Source organism: Platalea leucorodia, assembly GCF_965183815.1.
Source record: "Platalea leucorodia genome assembly, chromosome: 4".
In the NCBI taxonomy this organism is placed as follows: Eukaryota; Metazoa; Chordata; class Aves; order Pelecaniformes; family Threskiornithidae; genus Platalea; species Platalea leucorodia.
The window spans coordinates 36,281,761-36,306,750 of NC_138826.1; the positions used below are offsets into that span (position 1 = coordinate 36,281,761).

General features: G+C 37.6%; 1 protein-coding gene across 1 annotated transcript in view; it reads right to left on the reverse strand.

Annotated features, from left to right (window-relative positions):
- The window catches only part of CTNNA3 (catenin alpha 3), a gene marked incomplete at both ends in the record, with an annotated part of 542,611 nt that overhangs the window by 93,384 nt on the left and 424,237 nt on the right, over positions 1-24,990 (reverse strand). The window contains one exon of the mRNA XM_082309238.1: positions 11,359-11,510. Coding sequence (XP_082165364.1) covers positions 11,359-11,510 — 152 coding nt within the window. The remainder of the gene's footprint in view (positions 1-11,358; positions 11,511-24,990) is intronic.

The following is a 24,990-nucleotide window of genomic DNA, read 5'->3' on the forward strand; positions in this document are numbered from 1 at the left end:
CCTCGCTGCTTAATTAAGCCTCATACTTGTTTTTTTACACATTTGGAATCCAGCTTTCACAAACGCACAAACATTTTCAGAGCGTATTTGACAGAACAACCCTGTGGGGTCAGCAAAACTCACAGACATAGCACAGTATGCCATGTTCAGGTGGGATGCCAGACTGGTTTCTCACTAAGGCAAAAGGGACTGATTCCCATTCTGACAGCACATCAGCAACAAATATAAAGAATGTGGAGTTGGCTGACATCTGCTTATCTGATTTCCTCAATGAGCAAACTACACACCGATTATGAAGAAGATAAAAGGCAGGCAGTGGTATGATTAATACAATAAACGGAGGTAGAAGAACAGTGGATGTCAGTTATCCAGCTGGCTCTGACACCAATTACTGCGGTCAAGCATGTGGCCCTCACTGCAAGACTACACACAGCCAGCCAGTGAATTTCAGTGCCCCTGAAAGAATGATGATATTCCCCTACCTGTGCTGGCCATGATCCTACTGGAGAAAACCTGATTACGCTGTAGTGAGGGGATGAGCCATTGCTGCAATGGGGGCCATGCAGCTGCTCTGGGTGTAAGGGGGCTAAGTCAGTCATCTGTTGACAAAGCCGTTCTCAGGGACATGTATCTGTGTGCATCCCCAAGCTGCCACCGTCTCACTCTTACCGGCAGCTCTTTATTCCCAGTGCTTCCCATGGATATGCTTTGCTGTATGATAACATGGCAGTTCTTACTATTTTCGTAGGTGAATTTAACACTGTAACAAATTTCAGGATACTTTAAAGGCTAATGGAATTGGCACATATGATCATTTCTCATGCACTATTTCATGCTGGACCATGTCTAGGAAAAAGAAGGCGTCTATTTTCAGAAAGAATTCTGCCCAACTTGCTGAATAATTGGATTTTCTTATATTTTGTATAATCATTTTATGCAGATGGAGACCCAGATAACAAGGCACTTGGAGTAACAAACTAATGTTAATATTACTGCTCTAATTTGCTAATAACTGAAGTATTTGGTATAGCGAACAGCAAGAGGGCCTCAAAAGCTAATACCTAAGTTACATTGAGGGAATGGTGCTTTAAAACTGCAATTTCAACACAATCCATGTGCTAGATGATGCACAGTACTCCCTTGCTGCAACACACTTCACTTCAGTATCAATATACATTGACTTTGTTGATACCAAATGCAATGAAGGGTCTCTCTTCTCTCGTTTTAAGAACAGGCTGTAAGTCCCAGAAGTTTTCAGGTAATTAGGTAGTATCTGGTTTGTCAGCCTCTACAGAATCTTTTCAGGTAAGCAGTACTTAAAAATACCATCTTCCATTTATCAAGCTCAGTGGAGGATTTTTTTTTTTATTATTTCTCCAAAGAATTCTCTTTCAAGGCTTCTGTTTTTTTTCTGAGTCAGTTTCCCTGTTATTACTATGCCTCCTTACTTGGTATTGCCCACCTGCCTTCATCAACTCTGCATTCCAACTCTATGAGCACATTTTCAAGAAAGTAATCTGCTGTGATTCAAGTTCACAAGCAACCTTTTTTTTTTTAAAAAAAAAAAAGGGCAGGAAGGTATCATTAACAGCAAAACCTGAATTCAAATATACCTATGGAATATTAAGGAATTATAAAAACATAAGCCAAAGGAACTATTCAGGGTTAAATAAATAAATAAATTCCTCCCAAAGCTTTTTCACTGTCACCCTGCTGCATCAGCAAGGACATGCATGACAACAGGACCAGATCTTATGCTGTTACACCAATGTCAAAGCACAGAATGACACAGACCACAGCTCTGCTACTCCATTCTTGTACCAGCAAAACTGAGATCACAATCTAGCACACAGATAATTATTATTACATTTTTGAAGTCCAGTTATATATTGAATACATTTTTAATGTAGACTTCATTGCTCTTCTGCATCATGCTAAGAAGAGTCCATCCTACCAGTTAAATGATTCCACAGCGAAAATAATGGCAATTGAGAAATTTCAACTAGGCCATGGACTATACAGATGATTATGATCAGTAAAAGGGATCTATGGCCAGATTTACACCGAGCAATGAAGATCTCTGAGCCAGAACTGGCACTAGCACTGACAGGCCTGATTTCAGAATCAGAACCACAGCCTGAGCTATTAACACTACTGAGAGACTGCAGTCTCCATTTCCAGGCCTGCATTTCTCATAGTCCAGTGAACCATGTGGCAGGATGCGTATTTTAATAGAATATCTGTGATTTGTAACACTTTTGCTGTGCCTCCCAGTTTTAGTTCCAGGAATTCAGCTCTTCCCTTTTAACAGAATAATATTAATTCCATTTCTCTGGGAATATAATTTATATTAGACTGTAAGCACCAAATGGCAAGGAAGGAATACGCATCACTTTTCCTTGCTATAAGAAAAAAAACCTCAGCAAAGATTTTAATGTTCCAGAAAACACACTGCCTTGTGCTTCAGTTTCCAATGAGCCACTAAACTAAAGCCACCAAATCATTCTGGAAAGTTCTGTTTCCCTGAAAGAGAGGAATAGTATTGTGAACAATTAAAAACATGAACATATGTGACATAGTTGCAATATAATTTCATCTCTAAACTGGGAAGAATTGAAATTTGAAGTAGTATGTAAGTCAGAACTGTTCATGCCATCCATTTCTGTACAAAGCATACTGGCTTCTCTGTCTGAACCAGTAACCCTACCACTAAAAGACTTTGATGGTAAGCCATGTAGCAATTTGCTGCTGAGAAGTTCTTAATTCACAGCCTTACATGATGCCTAAGGCTGTACAGCTTGGGCAGAAGATAATGCAGATTTGCCAGGATGGATAATTGCACATTTCTGTTGTAATGGATACGGTATGCAGCCGACACTTTCACCACTGGTCCCTATATCAGCGTTTCTGAAATCATTGACTATTTTTGTCTGTATATACCCATAAAGCCTTTTTTTTCCCCTTTCTTTTTTAAAAACCAACACAACATCTTTGCCATTAGCTGGCACTTTACAAACCGGAAACCTAAAGCAGATTTAAGAAAATTACATTTTTAACTGGAAAAAGAATAAAAAAGAGAAGATGGGTCATACAGTCATGTGCTGAATGTAAACAAGCAGGCATAAACACAGCAACTGGTGAAAATATTATAGTCTAGTAGTTGCATGCAATGTAACAAGCAGTTTGCTTTTATAAATAAGATCACCACACACTATTGCTTTGTTTGCCCCACCAATTCTCCATTACTGCCTTAACACTAATATATAAAAGCAAAAAACAGACAGTAAAGTCAGACTTGGCTTGACAGGGCCCTGGATAACACCCTGCTTCCAACAGGAGGTTGGACCAGATGATCTCCTGAGGTCCCTTCCTTCTGTGATCCTCTGCGTATGTTTCTCTCCTCTCTTTTCCCTCACTGACAAGAGTGTGAGACGAGTAAAATGTGTGACAGTGAAAAGTGAGGTTTGCTTCAAGAGATACTGCAGTATTTTTGGTTTAGAAGGAAGGCACAGTTAACCATAATATTTTGGACAACAAGAGTAATACTGAATAGCATTAGAAGAATTTCAAATTAAAAAAAAAAGTAATAAATGTTAACATACAGCAACTACAGGCTTGAATGTGGTACTATCCAAGTGGTGAGTTCCTGGCACTCCTTTTAAGTACTTACTTCCATTTAGTCATGTCTAGAGTCACCTGGATGGCGCATGTGAGCTGCTGCTTTGGAGGGGAAAGAAAATCTTCACCTTCAGACCTGTACGCAAAATGTAGCCTGACAACATCAAGTCCTTTCTCAGATGCTTACACATGCAATTAGAGAAAGAGTCTACTACTCCAACATATACATAAAACAATATGAAAATTCTACATATTCCTGCTTGGAAGGGGGCATCAGCTTTTGACACTCCTATACCACAGGATGATTTCTCTGTATAGAAATAATATAGTACATGGATGTAAAAGGACAATTTTGGAATTGCACATATGGGGATGAAGGAGGCACTTATTTTCCTACCCACTATTCATTTTATATGTCAAAAGAACCCAGAATCTAAAATCAGAAATCTCCATGTAAAAACCAAGCGAATGGCTGGACAATGGGAGCAGGGGCAGCAGTCATAAGGATGTACAATGAACTGGAAAGTTAAAACTTCTTAGTCTGAAAGCACAAGAATGTCGAAGCACAAAAGCTGTGCAGTTTCTCTTATATTTTGTTAAAAAAAGAAAAAAAAGGAAAAAAAGGAAGGAAAAAGGGGAAGAAGGAGGAAGAAGGGGGAAGGGGGGGGGGAAGGGGGAAATCTAGCATTCCCCAACCACCCTGCTGACTCTAATTCAACAGTTTAAGCAAAGGGGACCTGAAGATGTGGGAGGAGAAGGGCCATCCCTCCTTGGGTGAAATAATGTATCTGTGCTTTGGCTTCCACTCCCATGTCTGAGATTAAAAGGGTGAGCATTCACTTTTTCCTCTTCAGGCTCCCTCCCTCTACCCAAGATGTGAACACACCATCTGTTTTTCAAATCAAAAAATTGATCTGGTTTTCTACTAACTAAGTTTTAAATTTTTTTTGTGGAAACACCTCAACTCTTAAGAATGGATATTTGTTACGGCAATTGTGGCAACCCCAAACTCTGCAGATATTTCTTAGGGTAACAACCTGTCCACATGGTTAAGAAAACAGGATGCAACTTTCAAGGAAAACCAGAGGCTGGGTTTCATTTACAGATACACTGTTGAGCAGCTTTTTGCTCTATAAAGCAACAAAACCAGCAACACTATTACACAGAGAACCAGAACAGTCATCTGATTTGTTGAAGATTAATTAAAGTCCTTAAACTAATGAAATTGGCAGAAAATCAGACCTTTGAGAGTTTGTTATATGGTACATAAACATGAAATACAAGCAAAATGATATATGTAGATGTTTGCCAGAAAACAGAAATCAGCTTTATTTATTTGGGAACACAAACTGACCTGGTACTAAATGGAGATTAGCATTTAAAAATATGTCAGCATGTGAAATTGAAATATATGCAGACTGTGTCCCAAAACTGTTGCAGTACAGAGCATTTTGATAAGACATCTGGAAGGTAGAGTCATAATAATACTGACTGAGTTTATGATGCTAATACAGATGTAAATATAAACAGGTAAGTATTTCTACAACATGAGATGACTTCCCAGGTATACCATGGGGTAAAGAACATAGACATTATTGGAAAATACCTACATAGATCAATTACGATATGAAATGTAACTTATGCGGGATAGTGCTTTGAGTTAAGTTTTCCCCATAATGGTACCTCAAGGTTGGTGATCCTGACTCGAGACATTAAAAAGCCAAGTAATATGTCAGGGCCAAATAGCTGCCAGAAGCTTTTACTTGCAAGTACGCATATTTGACCATGGCACTAAGCAGTTTTAACTCACCTCTTACTTGGTTTCTGCAGCACAAACATAACATCCCCCAGTTAACACCTTTTATGTGACTTGGGATAAAAACCTGAAAAAGGAACAGGTGTCCAGCTATCTTTAACAGACGACAGGCACCACTTCTAGGCTCTTTTTTAAAGGACATCAGATATTATATCCTTTTTCAGTCACATTGCATCTAGATATCTCAATCTTTGGATGACAGGACTGATAGAATAAGCAATGAAAGCATCATTTGAATGGAAACATCTGCTTCGTAACTACGAGTATAGAGCATGTGTCTTCCTAAATAACAAGGAAAGAAAATCCTCTCCTGGTTAAAAAAAGATGACAACACAACAAGTACTAACTATGTTTATACCAGAAGCCTAGTGCATAAGGGAGCACAAGTGAAAATACACAAGAAAGTTCCTGCTTTCTGCCAGGGAAGTTGACAAGGAGCTGAGGGAAGGAAAGGTCAGCTCTGACCTACTTCAGTCAGAAATGGCAAGAAAGTGATGAGACCTGCAGGTCCAACTGGCTTGCTAACTACCGCTGCAGAAGATCTTCCTCTTGTGCAATTGGTGTAGGATAGAAAAATGAAGAAAAAGGTATTTAACAAACTTCCCAATATATATTTGTAATGAATTAGCGTCACTCGTAGATTTCAGACCAACAACAATGAAGTCTACCAAGACTATATGAATTGTTCTTTGTCTTTCCTCCCCATGAGGTCTCAGGGTTCTCTTGGAAAAACAAACAATTTTAAGACTGCAGTACATGCCTTTTTTCTCCAACGCTTCCCTGCTTTGCTTTGTTTTCTCTAGCTTTTAAATAGAGGTTCAATTCATGTGTGCTATTGCCTGCATCTGACAGGATCTAACTCATTCCTACTACAGAAGTAAAAACAGGTAGAAAACCCTGCATGTGTAGGATAATTCTGTCATTAATAAAAGCTAAGGTAGAATTTAAACTAGACACTTATTAACTGGCTGAAAGAGAAACAGGATGATAAGGTTTTCACCACTTATCTTCCTTTCCAAGAAGTCCATGTTCTGAAAATTCCTGTAACTCTCCTGGATACGAGAAATCGAAGTCTGCTGTGATGTCTCTTATTGAGAGAAATCAAGCGTATTGAAGAGCTCACAAGCTCTGTTATGGATGAACTCTTCCATTTCTTTAAAACAGAATGAAAAACTACCCAGAATTTGCAACCAACAAAAGGAGAAAAAGGGAACCCATCCCAAGGGTATTCCGAGGTAGGCAAAACATTTTTTAAAAGGGGCATGCTGTAGACACCTGAATGTGTAGCTAAACTGAGTTTGCTTTTACAAAGGAAATTAAAACCCGAAGTAAAAGACTATTAGCTAAATAAACAGGAAGATAAGGAATGGAATGGGGATGTAGTGAGGATCCAGCTGAAATAAAAGTATCTAGGTATGACAGAAAACCAAAATGAATGCTTCGCCTCAGTTGGGGGACGGGGGGGGACGGGGGACGACGACACGACGACACACACACGGACGGGGGGACGATGACACACGACTGGGGGTGGAGATCATGTATAACATGGTGCAGAGAATGGCTGCTCAACAGTAATAAAGGCACAGTCTGCAAAAGAAACACTCAAAAAGCCTAACACCATAAACTGATGGAACCTATGGTCTCCATGCCAGAATCCTGAAAGAAACAGCACATGGAATACACATTCAGCAGAAAGGATTTTTAAGAAATGCATCAAAATGATGCATTGTATCAAATAAGAACTACAATCTCATATCCATTTTCCACCTTTCATAAAATTAGGGAACAGAAGTTCCTCACTCACTGCTTCCATGAACGTAAGAGTAGTAAAAGCATTTTGAATAGAGTATATGAACATTTTGCGCTCTTCTTCCTCTCTGGAAAACTCACAGCAGTTCACTTTTTATCCTCCAATAAAAACAAGGAATTCCATGAAACTTTGACTTGGTGAATTCTTTTCCACTGTTCTTGTGTGTATTTCTGTTAGGATGACTTAACTACTGCTTCAGCTATCAGTAGTTATTATTCATTTGAAGTCATTACCACTTTCCACTGTGTTTAATATCCTAATGGGATATTATTAGCTGTTACTTCAATCCAGCTGTCTCATATTCTTCAACAAACTACACTTTCATATAGAAGCTCCTTTTATTTTTAAAGATTCTTTCATCAGTCTTAACATTATGCAACATTTAATACATATTGTCTCAAAAACTGTCAGCGTGTTTCCTTTGACTTCTCTATATATTTCACATGGCAGAATTCTTGTCTTTAATTCTGCTATCTACCCTAATCTATTTCCATAACAGCAATATTCTGATTAAAACACTATCCAGATAATGCCCAAATGTTCCTGTGCAAAATCAAGCTTCCAAAGCCTCTACAATTTAACCAAAATCAGATGCTTCAAGAGTCAAAAAAGGACTGAGGAATGTGGACGCTAATAAGCACATGCAGCTATACGCCCTGGATCAAATATCTGATGATTTCAAATCAACAGCTACCACTGGATGAATTAATTCTTGAGAGTGAAACAATGAAAAGCATCTTAAGGGAAGCACCTTGCACTTCCAGAAGCCTTTCTATTACAGCTCATCAGTGCAGCACACCTTCCACTTTTTAGTTGCTCTGAAGTGTTATTCACATTATACCTGCAGGACTGGAATGAATGTTTTATGTATCTAGGCTTAAGCTTGGATGTTGAAAAGCATATCTGATAATTTGCATTAACAATAGTATTTGGCAGCGTTTTATAGTTAGGAACTCTATTTTTAAAAGCATTCTCTCTCTGTAATTACATGCTTGAAATGCTTCCTGAGGAACTGATCTGGAGAGTTTCTGCTTTTACTTTGATGTTGAAAAATTGCCTCCCTGTGAATCAGTGTCCTTGTTCATTTACACTTCTCAATTATATTTTGATCAACAATTTCTTTCCCTGATTCAGTCTTGCAATCCCCTGTAATCGGCAACGCATTGTTCTTTGGCACTGTATCAGTAAGCCCCTATTAAGTTGGCCACAGAACACTTTTATTTCCTCACCTTGGCTGCTGTGGTAACAGCATATGTCTGAATAACCATCAGATTTACTAAAGCTTCTTACAGGCAGACTGAAATGAAACTGGCATTGTCTGGAATGTATCTAATTAGGAATGCAAATACATCCTTACTCAAAAAATGAATGCCAGGGTTTCCTCAGCACTCTGTGCTGGCAGTCAGTATCTCTAAGGGATGGTGGAGTAGCTGACTATCATTTCACCAAACCTCAAAAAAACCCTCTCATGACAGTGTCTGAATAATGGTATTCATTAAGTAGAAAGCTGCACATGTCCTTTTTAATGAATTATTATTTTTTTTAAATCTCCTGAGCTTTTGTTAAGACTCTGCAACTGCTGGGCTGTTGAATACATTCAAATACAGTTGAATGCACTTCAAGCCACATTCATTTCCAAGGCAAACACAAACATTGTTTAGGATAATGGGAGGTTCAGTGCAGGTGAAGGCAGGCTCTTATCCCATTGGTCACAACCTCAATTCAGAGGAGGAGGAGCATCTGCCCTTTGCTACCCACAGCTCCAGGTACAGCCAACAAGGTAATTGCTGATACTTTGTTTCTTCTTGCCTTGTCAAATCAATATTAAATCAATATCAAATATAATATTAAATATTGACATAAATTGATATAAAATATCAAATCAATATAAAATATAATATTCTTTTCACTTGCAAAGCAGAAGTGGAAGATGGCACTGAGAAATCTTCATCTTAATACTGTCTATCTAGGTGGCGTGCAATGACTTACGATGTTACAGATGCACTATGCGCTTACATAGTACACAGACACTGTGCACTGACTTTGTGCTATGCATATGTACAGTCTCTTCAGATGAAAGTGTTCTCCCCTCATGCTTCAGGAAGAAGTACAGGGGATATAATATTCTTTTCTTTTTTGAGTGACTGTCTACATACATACACACATCACAGAGGACTAAGATTATACGCTCAGAGTTTCCTGCAGAGCAGTGTCCACGTCTTCATAGAAACTGAGTGAAGCTTTGTTACACTCCTCAGTGCATTTCCCACAAATGAAAAACTCCATAAAGGAATAGTCAGTCATCGTCATCTGGAGTTCAAGCCCAAGAAGGCTGGACATATGGAAGACCCAGATCTCACTGAGGAACACACAGAAACATTTTTTTAATCTTAAAAAAACAAGAGTCCCTGAGTCACTAAGGGAAGGTGGGATGAGCAATGCAGGCATTAAATGAAGCTTAACTGATCTAGAAAGAAAATGACATGTCCTAACAAAAACTCAGCCTATATTCACTGAAAACAGGAACTGATCAGAAGACCTAACAGAGGATTGGCCTTAATCTGGTTTGTTTTTCCAGATAAATCCAACTCACATAAACTCCTCCTGCCATGGGCAATATCCTTTATGTTTCAGGATCTCTCTTCAGTATAAAAACAATTTCATAATTGACGACTGCAATAAGGATGAAACATTTTGAAGATTTTGCACATTTACATTCCTACTGAAACTGTTTAACGTATACGCTGCACTATGTCAAGATTCACTACTATTTTCCATATTAGAATCACAGAACGGCTTGGGTTGGAAGGGACCTTTAAAGGTCATCTAGTCCAACCCCCCTGCAATTGGCAGGGACATCTTAAACTAGATCAGGTTGCTCAGAGCCCCATCCCAACCTGGCCTTGAATGTTTCCAAGGACAGGGCATCTACCACCTCTCTGGGCAACCTGTGCCAGTGTTTCACTACCCTCTTTGTAAAAAAATTTCTTCCTTATACCTAGTCTGAATCTACCCTCTTTTAGTTTAAAACCACTACCCCTTGTCCTGTCACAGCAGGCCTTGCTAAAAAGACTGTCCCCATCTTTCTTGTAGGCTCCCTTTAAGTACTGAAAGGCTGCAGTAAGGTCTCCTCGCAGCCTTCTCTTCTCCAGGCTGAACAACCCCAGCTCTCTCAGCCTTTCCTCATAGGAGGGCTGCTCCATCCCTCTGATCATTTTTGTGGCCTCCTCTGGACCCACTCCAACAGGTCCATGTCTTTCTTGTGCTTTCTTGTCTCACGACAGCGGAGTAGTGGGGCATCACATCCCTTGACCTGCTGGCCATGCTAGCCTGTAACATGTTTTTATATTTAAAAGAAAAGAGGAATCTGTTTCTTACTTTCTTCTCAGCCAAAAAGACAATGCAGAAGACAATCTTCCTTTGAAAAATGTATCTACATTTTATTAATGTTTAATTTTATTTAAAAACAAAATTGCTGAACATATAGATATTGCAGCTCAGTTGTTAAATCATTTGAAATGGGCTTTGTGGACTAAAGATATTTGGGGGAAATTCTGCATCTGACAAAATTCTGTTTCAAATTTTAAAAATAAGCTGTTCTGAAGCATTTTCCTGAACTGCAGGAAAAACACTAGGATAAGCACATCGATTGTGATTGTGTAAGACTGACAGAAATCAGGCTGTTAAGTCTTCTGGTGTGAAGCTGACAAAACTTCAACAAGAGATTATCAGGATCACCTGAATATACTCTCCCTTCCTACATTCCACTAAATAAGGCTAAGGTTGAAAAGCTACAAGCAGATTTGGGGTTGTAGCCACAAGTTGATAATTAATGAAGTGAATGAAGATCTTTATCAACCAAACATAAATAAATATTTTTAAAGAACAAAACACATTTTTTTGCAACATTCTGACCTGGTACTCAATGCAATTCCAGCCTTCTTGAGTTATAATCATGTGTGTTTTATTGTCATCCAAATTTCCCAAATCAGTTCAATCTGGATTTCAGCTCAGGGGCATTGTTCACATACACAGTTCTAAATTCTCCTGAAAACACCACGATGTCTTGAACTATCTCAGAAATGAATATTAAATTAACAAATAAAAAACTTACCCGAATCATCATGACTGAGCATCTGATGTTATGAATTGTATCATACACCTTCTTAGAAATGTCCACAAACTGATTATCATCAAACGTATGCACTGTGTTCTTGCTTAAGCTCTCCAATGCAATATTTACTTGACTAATAAACTCTGGAATCACTATTCAAAAAAGAAAACAGAAACAAAACTCGGTGAGCATAAAAAGGATAAAACATGTAATTTTTCTTTCTGGCAAGTTCCCTCACATTGATTAAAACGTTTTTTTAAAAAAAGCATTATAGTAATAACATGACTAGTTTAAATTGGGAATACATTTGTAATTTTTATCGGTGATAAACACGCACTTGGTGGGCATGTAAGCTGTGGATGGTTATACAGTACAACAAAGAAGAAAGTATTAAAAGGGGAGTCAAGGAAGCAGTTGTAAAAACTTGCCAGTGATTTCAATAGTAATTTTACCCAAAGAATCAGGATGAATAACCTGGCTCAAAGTTGGAACTACTATTCAACAGATGCCTACTATTTCAGAATCTGCTTTCGGTCTGAATGCAGACAAAACTACTGAGAGTTTGATGCTTATTGTCCAAATTAAAAAGTCGCACAATTGTAACCTGGACTTACCAAGGCAGTTTACCTTGTTTGATTGAATCAAACAAATTGTAAATTTTGAGTCAGTTTGATATTAACCTGTGCTTTACCCAGAATGTCCTGGGAATTTTCTTCTGGTGCTCCATGGCCTTATTTTGCATAGTGACTTGGTACCACTACATCTCCCTTGATCCTTCACATGAATTCGAAGCAAAGGAAACCCAACACACAGAATAGGGTGAAGAAAGAATACAGCCAGAAAACCCATCGCACACAGAAAGACCTCAAACAAGTACAGATCAAACTCATTTGCAACATCTCATTTCCTATCACTTGGAGACTGAAGACACAGAAAAAATGGGAAGTAAAGGGATAGAACTCAACTTCTGTAATATTCAGTATGAGTAATGTATACCTTGTGGAACAGAAGCTTTTTTCAGGCAATGTGCTGGTTTCAAATACAAGTATAATAATAATTCCATCCCTCCCTCCACAATTACATGCTGCGTAATTCATGAATTCATACCACATGAAAGCAACACTACCAATACCTTGAGTATGAATCATTTCAGGCAAACTTTGAAGTATATAATAAATGTTTATGCAGGCACAGACACAGCTTCAGCTGAAGTTAACAGGACTTCTGAATTAGATAACCTGGCAACATATACTTTAAATATTAAGAAAGATGCCACAATAATGCTTTAACCCCTAACTTTACATGGAGAAGCCCACATAACCCTTGGAGACATTTAAATTCACTCTTAAATTACAGTAACTTCACTGTCTTTGAGCTCAGCTGTTTCTCTCTAGAGTGCAGAACAGTTACTTCATTTGTCAGTTCTCAGAAATAACAAACTTCAGTTAATTCAGTGATAGTGTGAAGGCTCATTTTCCTCTGTAAAAACAGGTGTCCACAAATGCGAGACAAGTAGATGCTATTTAATTTGAAAAATAGGATATTTAAAATCCTTTCTCCTCTCTTCAGATTATCACTCGAATTACCTTGCCTTCTGAAAAGGTCTGTGGGAAGAACAGATTTCTCAAATGATATGGAAAAAAAGACAAGGTACGTTTTTCATTAGCAACCAAATGGAATAATTGGGGAGAGCAAGCACGTATTTATTTAGTGCTTTTTTAATGTTTGGTTTTTTTTTTAAGAAACACAAATATACGATATTAGAATATGACATCTTTTTTTTTTTTCTGTTAAACAAAGATCTTGGCTCCTAGATTGTCAAAATAATTGCAAGTGTGGCAATTTTGAACTAAACAGTCACTTCATACGTTTACATAAAATTAAACGTTCAGCTCCTCACATCCGCTGCAAAAATGCTGCAAAAGAGAATATAAGAAGTTTCCAGGAATTCAAGATTTCCATTGGCATAGTCAAAATCATGAGGTCTTTTCCAGTCTCCCACATCCTCACTTCTCAGTTCATTGTACTTCATAAACTTTCACTTGCAGTATTGTGAAGCACAGACTCCCTGCTTACCAGCAGCATTTTCAGTGGCTGCTAACTGCCTGCAGCCCTCCTCTACAGGACAGGATACTTCTTCTCAGTTATCTATTCAGGCTCCATCTTGCACTCCATTCTTATTCCATATGCTTACTGATGGCCTTTTTACAGCTTCTTCTGAGGCCAAACTCATTATCACGGTGTATTTTTTTGTCTGAATGAATACATCACTTGTGAAAAAGGATTTTACGCAAATATGTACTCCACAACTCGGTGGAGTCAGTGCTAAACCACAGGCTGCACTTGATTACAGAAATATGATCTCAGTGACTTCCCGCTGATAACACTTTTAAGATGGCTGCTTTTCAGCAATATCATTTTACACACAGACAATTAAAACACAAGACTAAACTATAACTCTAAAACATGTACATAACAATCTGCTAATCAGGTATAAAAATACACTTGGGCTATTATTAGGTTATCAAACAGTTCTTATTATTTGGTCATTTACCCTGTATCTGACTGGATAGTTCCCTCAAATCCAAGACTCCTTTCTTGACTGCATGTGATTTATTTAACCAAATGACTACTCAGAAAGAGGTTTTGGTGGATATGAGAGTTCTTATCTATGGATCACTTGTATCAAAAATACTTTCACTTCACACACCCTCAGATGGTTCAGGCATTGCTCTGAAACACTGCATGAAGTGGACTAGAATTACATTAATAATGTGCATCTTTGCTGTACTCTACTGTTCTAGGCAGCCTAAATATAGAGGAGAAGTGGATGCAGGTAAAAATAAGCTGGACAAGACTGATTTTTTCAATACTTCAAAAGCAAAGAAAAATTGAACAGGTTGTAAGTAAAATGAAAAATTGCAAGTGTTATACAACTGAGAAGTATTAATAGTTTTTTTATTTTAATATTAAAACATTTTTGAAGTAAACTTACAATTTTTATTTGCATCCCACCCCCCACCCCCACCCCCCGAAAATTATGAGCAAATTTCAACATGAACATCTGTAATCCTGCCTTTCCTGAGGGGGAAGGTGTGGAAAGGAGGAGGATGTTTTGGAAAGTACCAATATCAGCATTACGATTATGAGCGCAAGTCCCCAAACTAATTTACAGATTTTGTGCCGCCAAAAATACGTTCTGCACTCTTCTTGAAATTAAGCTTATTTATTTTAAAATTCATCATGTCTTCCTTAATTCCTCTCCTGTTTTAAATAAACAATATTATTTGTCTTTTCTTGTAGGCCATGTCTTCTTAGACCTCTAATAATTCTTGCTTGATTTTGTTATCTTCAATGAAAACCAACTAACGAATCCTGTTTGTAGTTTAATGCTGTCATGGCCCAGCTCTTAAATCAGAGGCTACCACATCTATATGTTACAATCACATTAGGTAATACAAAAAAGTAAACTTCACTAATCACTTTATTCCAGTTAGCAACTCTGTGCCTGTTATTTTTAATAACAAAATAATCCGGACAACAGGTTTCCAACTTTTCAGAAGGCCAGTGATAACATGTGAAAACACAAGCCATTCTACTTGTACCTTTTAATGAAGTTAAGTGATTAACATCACTTCATCAGCGATCAAGATAAATATTGAAAAAGCAACAGTCTCTACAGCTAGAACATCCACACGTTTGCAACACTCACTTAAAGAATGCCTTAACAAAATTAATATAATAGACATGGACAGATATGACCTCCTAGATCAAAAAATAATTACTTCTTTTTAATTTTTTTTTTCGATTCAAAATGTTTATGGTTTTTAATTGGGAACAAAAAGAAAGGGAAAAAAAAAAACACAAAACCCCTCTTTCATTTATTTGACAAAGAGGGAAAAAAGACAAGCATCATCTTTGTAAAAAATGAAACATGGGTTACTTATTTTTCATCATTCTTATACTCAAGTACTGAAAATAAGACTATCTGGTCTTGCCATCTCTGCAGGACAATCCCCAGGTCCCATCTCTTGTGCTTATGTTGGAATGATATAGGTAGGGTATGGTTCTCCCTCTCAGTTCCTCTCACCTTAGAATGCCACAGTTTCTCAAAGGATGTCAAGGGAGAGCAGATGTGGTGGATTACTAAATGCACATACACACAATTTATCTCAAGAAAAAGGATTTGTGGTAAATAACCAAACTTTCACCTTCAATGTTTATCTGTATGTATAAACACTGTGAGCAACTTACTGTAAGGTGTAAATAGACTGGAAAAAGGTTCAAGAGCTCCCACTAGAATGAAGACTGAAAAACTACTCTTTCAAAGGCAGCTTTGAAATGGAAATGAAAACACAGTGCCCAGATGAATGAATGAAGTTCTCTGTGGCAGACCTACAGATCCCAGCTACAGGTAGACTCTGTAAGACTGCCATAGCTATTGCTTGAACTTTCAGTTCAGTGACCTTTCAACAAAGGAGAAGACTCTTTGTTGGGCAGTCAGCCATCCAGTGAGACACCTTCTATGCTCAAATAAAAGAGCCACAGGACTTTTTGGCAGGAGATACGAAAACATGAGCAGCCTTCCTAAAAAGTTTGTCTTGTCAATATACAAAACAAAAGAATACCCAGAGTGAATAAGAAGTTTCAACTAATGAAACACTCAGAATAAAAATCACATGAAGGTTAGCACCTAAACTCAACCTCTAATATCAAAGTGAGCAAAGAGTGCAGGAGAACTTAACGAGAATGGCATAAGGAGGATTTGTTGTAAGAACAGGAATCTCCACCTTCCGCAGTCAGCCGAAGTAATTGCTATGAAAAAGACCATTGTTTTTTTTAAAAAAATGTGGGAAAAACTGAGTGAAAAAATGGTTTTCCTCCAGGAGATAATAAAATCAGGCTCAGTTACTATTGATGAATTAGGATTCTAACAGGAGGAAAAAGTCCCATGAGAACTTTCAAAAGCCCACCAGAAGACAGATTCTAAAGAAATAAGCAAAAGCCAAAAGCATGGTCATGTAATGCCTGAAAAGATGCTGAATTAACCTAATATGAACCTAGTATGATCACAGATCACAGAAATAAACCAGATTTGCAGGCAGGCAAGTTAAAAGAGATGAATGCAGCCTAGACCTATGCCAAGCCACGTTTCAACCATGAAGCCTAATACCTTCTTTCAGCACACTAGGCCTATTAATTAGCCTCCAAGCAGAAAAGAACAGCCCCACTAAAATCTTGAAAACCATCCACCATTTAGACAGTAAGATGGCAAAAACCAGAGGCTCAGGTCTTGATAATGGCCTCAGTTTGTTGCAAGAAGATCTGAAATCACAGGAAGAGCTACAGGTCTCCAATCTAAGAGACACAGCAAGTCCTGACACCAAAACTGCCTGGGTAATGCTGTAGCTCCCCATTTCTGTACATCAGCCTAAAGGAACTTCAGTTGCCTACAAGACCAGGAGGGCTCCTTGGAGATAACTCAATAATATATGAATCCAAAGCTCTCAATCCAGAGAGAGAAAATGCTAGCCTCAAGCATAAGCAATCATTAGGAGCAGTCTTTTTATTAAAAGCTTAAGTGCTGCAGAGAAAACAAAACCCAGAATCCTACACTGTTATTGCTTCCAGGGCAATTTTAAACCGAAGAAACTTTCAGAGTTACTCTAGAATAACATTTAAAGGTAAATTTAGCTACCAAAGCTCTAAGAGGGAGCTGTAATCATAAGCAACATGAAAGAAGACCAAACCACCTGAACAAGATGGCTCTAAGCCTTCTAAAGATGAAGAGTAGACAGATGAACTTTTTTATTTAATCATAAAATTAGATAGAGTGGCTTGTAACTTGCGAAGTCTGTGACACAGCAGAACTAAAAGAGCACTAAAGGCTGCCTGCGTTCACAGCCTTCAGGGCTGTTAAAGATGGTGAAGCCATGAAAACAGTTTGTCATAGCTAGGGCTTTCCTAAGAATGGAAATATAGCTATAGTATATGAAGCCCAACTCATTAGATCTAGTAAGTCCATTGTTGACATTGAAGTATATGGATAGATTTCTATCTTCTTGTTCTACAAAGGCAGTACAGTCTAGACTTACAGAAGGATCCCAAATACATGTTTTATACCTTACCTTTCCAGAAGCACTTGCCATATCTCTACAAGCGAGCTATGACTGTCAGGAGAAAAGGAGGCTGAGGGGAGACCTTCTCACTCTCTACAACTACCTGAAAGGAGGTTGTAACAAGGTGGGTGTCAGTCTCTTCTCCCAAGTAGCAAGTGATAGGACAAGAAGAAATGTCCTCAAGTTGCTCCAGGGGAGTTTAGATTGGATATTAGGAAAAATTGCTTCACTGGAAGTGTTACAAAGAATGGGAATAGGCCGCCTGGGGAAGTGGTGGAGCCACCATCTCTGGAGGTATTTAAAAGACGGGCAGATGTGGTGCTTAGGGACATGGTTTAGTGGTGGACTTGGCAGTGTTAGGTTTACAGTCGGACTCAATGATCTTAAGGGTCTTTTCCAACCTAAATGATTCTATGATTCTGTATGTGATCTCTCATATTTTACCTTGAAAAAGAGGTAAAAAATTGAAGAGACAACAGTGGAAGCAGTCCACGGAAATCTCCAAGTCTCCTACTTCAAAAATGAGCTCAAAATTATTCTAGGCACCAAGAGCTCATGAGAACTCATAAAAGTCAGAACCAGGGATCTTATATCTTATGTTACCAAGGAAATTACCCCTTGCAGATGTAGTTAATCTTAAGATATGGATACGAAGAATGCTGCTTGAAGTGATTTTCTCTTCTCTTCTGAGTGTCAAGGACCTAGAAAGTCCAACCAACTCTGGAAAGCCTTTTCAGGTGGCAAGGTAAAAAATTACCTCGTTTTCAGTAAGTATTCACATTACGTCTATTAAAACTGACTGACATTTAAAGGAGAAAAAATAATTCTGTTGACATTTTTGGTGGGCTTTAAATCTCCTGACCAGTATTACTTTCTGTGCTACTGCACAATTACACTTTCATTGCTGTATAACACATGTATTTTAGTATAACACACGTAACACAAGAAGGACACGACCCATACGAATACTAGATGACATTCAGAACACTGCACTCACACTCCCTACACAAACAAAATGAATCCGAACCCAAAGAATAATAGGAATTGGTGCTATCTGCTCTCTCCTATTAATAGGCATGCATGGAAATTCTTTTTTAAATGTCTCTGCCACATTAATCTCCAAAAATAGAGTGTTTGTGTACTCTGTCCACTATTGTTTAACTATTAAAGAATATTTAAGTGTACATCTTATGTCTTATTCTTAATTGTACATATAAAAACACCTCTTTAGAGTGGAGGCCATTATTTACACATCAAGGCGCCACAGTGAAACAGTATGAAAGCACAGTGCATGTAGGTCAAAGAACAGTTGTGAAGCAAAAATAAAACCACAAAAATACGAAAAAGCTTTTGGGAAAAACCTCAGTGTTGACAAAAAACAACAAAAATAATAACTACTATTAAATACTATTCAAAACCACAATCCCACATTACTATTTAAAACTGTTGTACCATGTTCTTTATTCTGTTATTGACTGTTTAAATTCTCTTCAACTGAACAATTTATATTTCTATCCAAAACATTCTCTAAACTAAAACAAGTTTTTCCCAAAAGAGCACTGAATTTTACTCAATTGCTGGACCACATTAGGATATTTTTTTCATAGCCCATAGAATAAATCCACTGATCATTGACTCTGATCCCATTTTTAAAATATGCCTTCTATATCACGGTTTCTAAACACCACACTTAATGATATGAAATACATTGGTTTCATACAAAATCAGTTATTGCAGAGCCTAGTATCCTAGTATTGCAGAACCTACTATCCTCCTAACATTTAATCATGTTCTTGGCCCATCAACTCCTTTCACAGCATAGGTATTTTTATCATTATGATGAACACTCAAGGCATTCTGAACAATGGAAGAAAGACAGAACTTTAAAAAAAATTGTTACATCTCTTTATAAAATACCCTGAAAAACTGAACTCAGTTTTTCACTACTCTATCTAAAAAAGCACCTACTGAACTTTGAGAACCTGATCTAAAATCTACCCATACCATAGGGGGCTCTTGCTTTGACCTCAGTAGGTGAGGCATCACACTAGGATGGATACTGGCCTTCAATCAAGACCTCATGCATTGCAATATGCTAACTCACAGTCTTTCCTAAATAAAGGAACTATATTGTCCATCAAATCTGAAATTCCCTTCCTTTTCTAAGAGTAAAAATTTAACATTTCCATTTCAGAGAAATATACCATTGATGCTTTTGAGTTCTGTAGGTAAAAATTATCAGGAGCTGTTGATTAGGAAAAAGAAATCTATCCTTGTAACAGACAGCTAGCAGATGATAATTTTTTAACAGTCTCCTGACTTTCCTATTTAAAGGAAGGCACTTATACAATCCTTATAAAGAAAAGACTTGCCATGTACACTTGCACCAGGTAAATGCTACAGGCAAGCAGCAAGGGTATAGGCATACCTTCCATCCCTCAGGTTAACAATCCAAAAAAAACAACAATGGTAAAGCAAAAAAACCTAAGACAAAAGTAAAATAAAAACAAAAGTAAAATAAAAATGAAGAAGAAGAAAAAAAAAAAAAAGTAGTAAAGCAGCAAAGTAACAGTTACTCTTCCGTCAGGAAAAAATAAATAATTTTTTTCTTGTCATGTGAGGTAATTCACTATTTCTTCTCTGTATGCCTTTTCATTTTCCTCTATGCTCATCAGCATAGCTTGAGTTTAACTTTTATTATGTTCATCTAATTTTGTTTAGCATTGAGAAAGCCACACAGTAAAAGGAATAAGTGCTTGAACTCTACCCTCCCTGAGGATGCTTTTCAATACTATATCCTGGAATTGTACACTATGTTAGATTGAACTCATCTAGAATTTATTCATGAGAAAGAAAGATTTGCTTTAAGGATGTCCTTCATCTTTCAGCAGGAAGTTCACATGATTCCTCCTGTGGCAGCAAAAGCATAGAGTTGGGGCAATTGGTGTGTATCTCAAGTATTTTATTATCCCCCATAATATGATCACCTAGCATGAAAGTCAGTGTGATGGGTATAGATAGTTGGCTTTCAGAGGGTTTAAATAGTTCTCCAGTTGCAGGAATTCAGCTAAAGTGAACCATAAGCAAAGTTCGGTTGAAAAGATTAAAAACACAGATACCAATTAAATGCAGGGTAATACTAGAGCAAATAAGAAACCCAGTTAATAACTGCAGAGTCTTTATTCAGTACTTCTTTATTTCATTTCACTCTTTGATACCAAAGAATAGTTTGCACTTCTTGTAATTTAAAAAAAAGCATTTGCAAATTTCTTCTGGAGTGGTATCTAAGAATTCCAGATAGTAAGAACATCGTATATTCTGCTAATCCAGTTTTACTGCTAGGTATTATGTCTATTCTTAATGTCATTTCAATCTAAAATGGTATACGAAGAACTAATAAATAAATTAAATAAAAACCATTTAAGCTAAGGCAACTGCACTGGCCAAGGCATGCCATCTGAAATATAAGGGCTCCTTCTGGCAGAAGCTTGAGCTACACCACCCAAGGCATGCTATTTACAATGGAATAAACTGTTTAATGACTGATGGAGACATCTTCATTAGATGTATTCAAAAATACATTTAAATAATAATGGAATTACTGCAAAGAAAGATGATCCTGCACTCACTGCAAAAGGTTGAACTGAACAACATAAACGGTTTTTTGAAACACCAATCATTTATGACTCTGTTACAAATCCACCTAATACAATGCTATTATGAAAATCAAGCTGTTTCTAAATTTAACTGTGGTACAGACACTTAACTTCAAGCCTGTATTTTTGTGATACAATGTTAAAATTAGTGACATTTAATTATAATACTGTATCAGATGACTTGCCAAGACATACATATAGGTATATATATATATATATATGAAAGGAGTAGAAGAACTTTGTGACTGTTTGTTTTATATATCCCGTCTACTTCTTCCAGTATTACCATTCATATTTAATCATCGTCTTTTGGTAACAAGCTTATAGGTTATATGCAGGAAAAGGGATTAAGATTTTTGGAATGTCTAACATGTGACACACTTAGCTCATGTTCTTCTGCCAATCTCAATCCTAGGCCAACATATGAGAGAAAAGATCTCTGAATCACCCCTTATGCCCACGCCTGCCCCTTGACTATTTAGAGCATAAAGAACTATAAATGATCTTCATGGGATTTAGTATTTCATGCCAAAGTTTTTGCATACTGAAAGTATACTACAACATGAAATAGCCAAGGCAGAGGCCTGTTACACATAAAAAGAAGCTGCATACTAAAAGCAAGATATAATTAGTATTTGCTTCTCTTTAACCCAGACATATGCATACTAGAATAGTGAAACCAGAAACTGTGCATAAGCGTTTTGCAACACTGTATGCACTCGCAAGGTTGTAAGACTACGGGCATTACCAACAAGCATTTAGTAACATAGCTAAGCATATATAAAAATATATATAAAATAAATACATAAAAATTACATATTTATATATAAATGTATAGAATAAATATTTCTTTACAATATACATACATGTTTACATATATATTTATACCTAAGCTATGCTGAATATATGACAGCAGTTTTGTGGTATTACATCTTTACAGCTAATAAGCGTAAGATTTTTAAGAGTTAACTGTCCTGAATGTGAAAAATTAATGATAATGAGTGAGACCTAATTATTGGCAGTGTGTATTATTAATGAATGACAATCCAGTAAATTGCTGCTTTTAAGTTTGAAAAGGCCCTAATTTATCCCTCTTTTAAACACACGCACGACAGTGATTCAACTTCCTACCTGGAAAACAGGTTATTTTCATTTGCACCACGACAACTGAGATATATACAAAGTCACTGTTGCTAAGCCAGCGGACTGGACGGGTATGGGTATGGGTAATTGCTTGTGACTTCAGAATCTGTGAGCCTCTGGACTTTCCCCTACTCCAGTTCTCTCTCCACAGTCCTTGCACAGCCTGACAAACGCACATAACACTGCAGCTGGGAACTAAGGCAGTGCCTGCAATTAAACATCACGGTTCAAGACTTCAGTGGTGACTTAAAGGGTTCTTTTCCCCCCCACTGCAAAAATATCGGGGGGGGGGAGGTGGTTTTAGGTTTTGAGGGGGTAGATTGATTTCCCTGTAGGAGGTATCAGAGGCAGGTCACAGCATCTGAAAGAACAGAAAGATACTTTGAGATCATATAAATAGTCTACCTTTTTTAAAGCTCTCTATCTACTGCATTTTGCTGCCATGCTCAAGGACAGACTGACCATGAGATCTCAGATGAGAAAGACATTTTCCCCTAGGTCATACTGGCGAAGAATTTCATAAATTTTTTTTTCGCATTTCTTAGCAGACAGTATGGACCATGTGGGCCTGTCTTGTCTCATCAGTTCCCTGCTATTGCAGGGCCTTATGTGCTGCGGAAATATCCACTCCTCCTGAACTCAGATCACAGTACAGAACAGCATGACCTTCTTTAGTCTAACTGAAGTCACTGGGCTTAACTTAGAGGCATCTGCACTAAATAGAATGTCTTGTGATACACATAAGGTAAGACTAGTAAATACCCTAAGCCTGTATCTGCGAAAAAAAGAAAAAAAAGGGGGGGGGAAAGGGGGGGGGAAAGGAGGGGGAAAGGGGAAAAAAAAAAGGCATTATTACTTTTCGAATTTCATGGGGCACGCAGAGGCTTCAGTTTACCTTCAGTCCAACTGCAGACTACCATCAAACCTCCACATGTATGTCCTCACTTCAGAACCAGGGATCATACAGCAGCATGATGACAAAGTTCAATGAACTGAAGCAGTTGAAGACTTTGTGTTTTGGCTGCCAAGCTAGTTTTGAGGTGCTTTGCTATTCTAGTCCAACTTGCTACCAGGCCAGATAGTTGACATGCGAGTACTGGTACAAGGAAGGCGTTAGGAAAAGGCAGATGGGGCAGATGGGCACCACTGCCGTCAAGAAAAGCTGCATTTAGAGCTGTTTAAAATGACTGTGAACTGCAGCCTCCATTTCTATGACTAGAATTTGTTACCACAGATTTCTAATGTTTTTCTTCACTGGCATTGTTATATCCAAGGCCAAAGCTCTGCCAGCAAGAGCAGGGGGCCGACTAACACATCAAGCAATTTCTAAAGGCTCCTGAACAAATACTCCCAAATAGGGATTGTTCAAATGTACTAAACAGGACGCAGGAAGTGCTGTACAAACCATTAAGAGGAAATGGAGGTCTTCCTACAGGGGAGTCCCTCCATTATATGTAAAGGAGACTATCTGAACAGAGAACAGCTTCTCAGTAATTTAGGTGGGGAAGAGAAATCCTTAGAGTTGAATTGGTTGTTTCTAATGAATAAGCATTATGCTATATACTGCTTAAGCTAGAGAATGGTGTTAATTAGCAAAAAACCTAAACCAGTCAGACTTCTATGAGTATTATTACATGCTGTTTTCTGTTAATTTTATGTTTAGTACGCAATTCCCATGAAATTTAAGTAATAAGAATATGCTTAGCAAAGTATATTAAAGGGATATTTTGGGGTAAGACTACTTTAGTCTTTAAAAAGACCAACCTTTGAAAAGGTCATTTGAAGTCATTTAAGAGCACTGAAAAAGAATTACCTTTTTTGAACTAAAATAGAAATCTTATTAAGGCTGATCTGGAGAGAAGTACCGAAAAGAAGACAGAATTCACTTCATGCAATAAATTCACCATTGTATTAGAGTCTACCTACTTGGGTAACAGACATCCTGGAACAGGGAATATGTTCTTACTCCGTGTGCAATACAGCCCCCATTTTGGCTAAGGTTTTATACATTAACATTGCCATGACTAAAGTGTGGGTTTCCTCGCATGCTCACTTATGAATGCTGAGACTACCTGCAGACTGCCCATCTGCTTATTCCACATATTTACTGTTACATCCCAGAAATTACTGGTTAGCATTACCCTGGCCTATGCCCTGGGCTTGTAACTCTTAGTGCACCTTCTCCTGCCCTTGAAGGCAATCCAAGCATCTTCAGAAGATCCCCAAAGCATTCAGGCTTCATCCAATAAAAAAGGAATTCCAGAAAACAGTATGTTGCTGGGTAAGATGAATTTGTTTGTAAACATACCTACTGTAAGTATCAGACACAATCCATATAAGCATTGTGTCTGTAAACACTATGATTTTTTAAAAAAGAAAAAAATACTGCAAAATTATTTTTTCGCCTTTTGTCTGATAGATTACAATTTTTGAGTCTTAGAAGACTGGTTTCATTTATTTTCTTGAGCATGACCGTAACACTTTATCATTTTAAATGCCGTCTCTGTAACCTTCTATTCAACTGCATAAACACTATGTGTACACACACACACTCTCTCTCTCTCTCTCATATCTATTGAAGACCAAAAAAAAAAAGAAGAAAAAAAAAAGATTCCAGAAATACTACAATCTCTTTGTCTTATCACTTGCAACTGGAAAAAAGAAAAATGAAACCTGTTCTAAATCAGCGGGAGAAGAATTAGCAGTCCACAAGA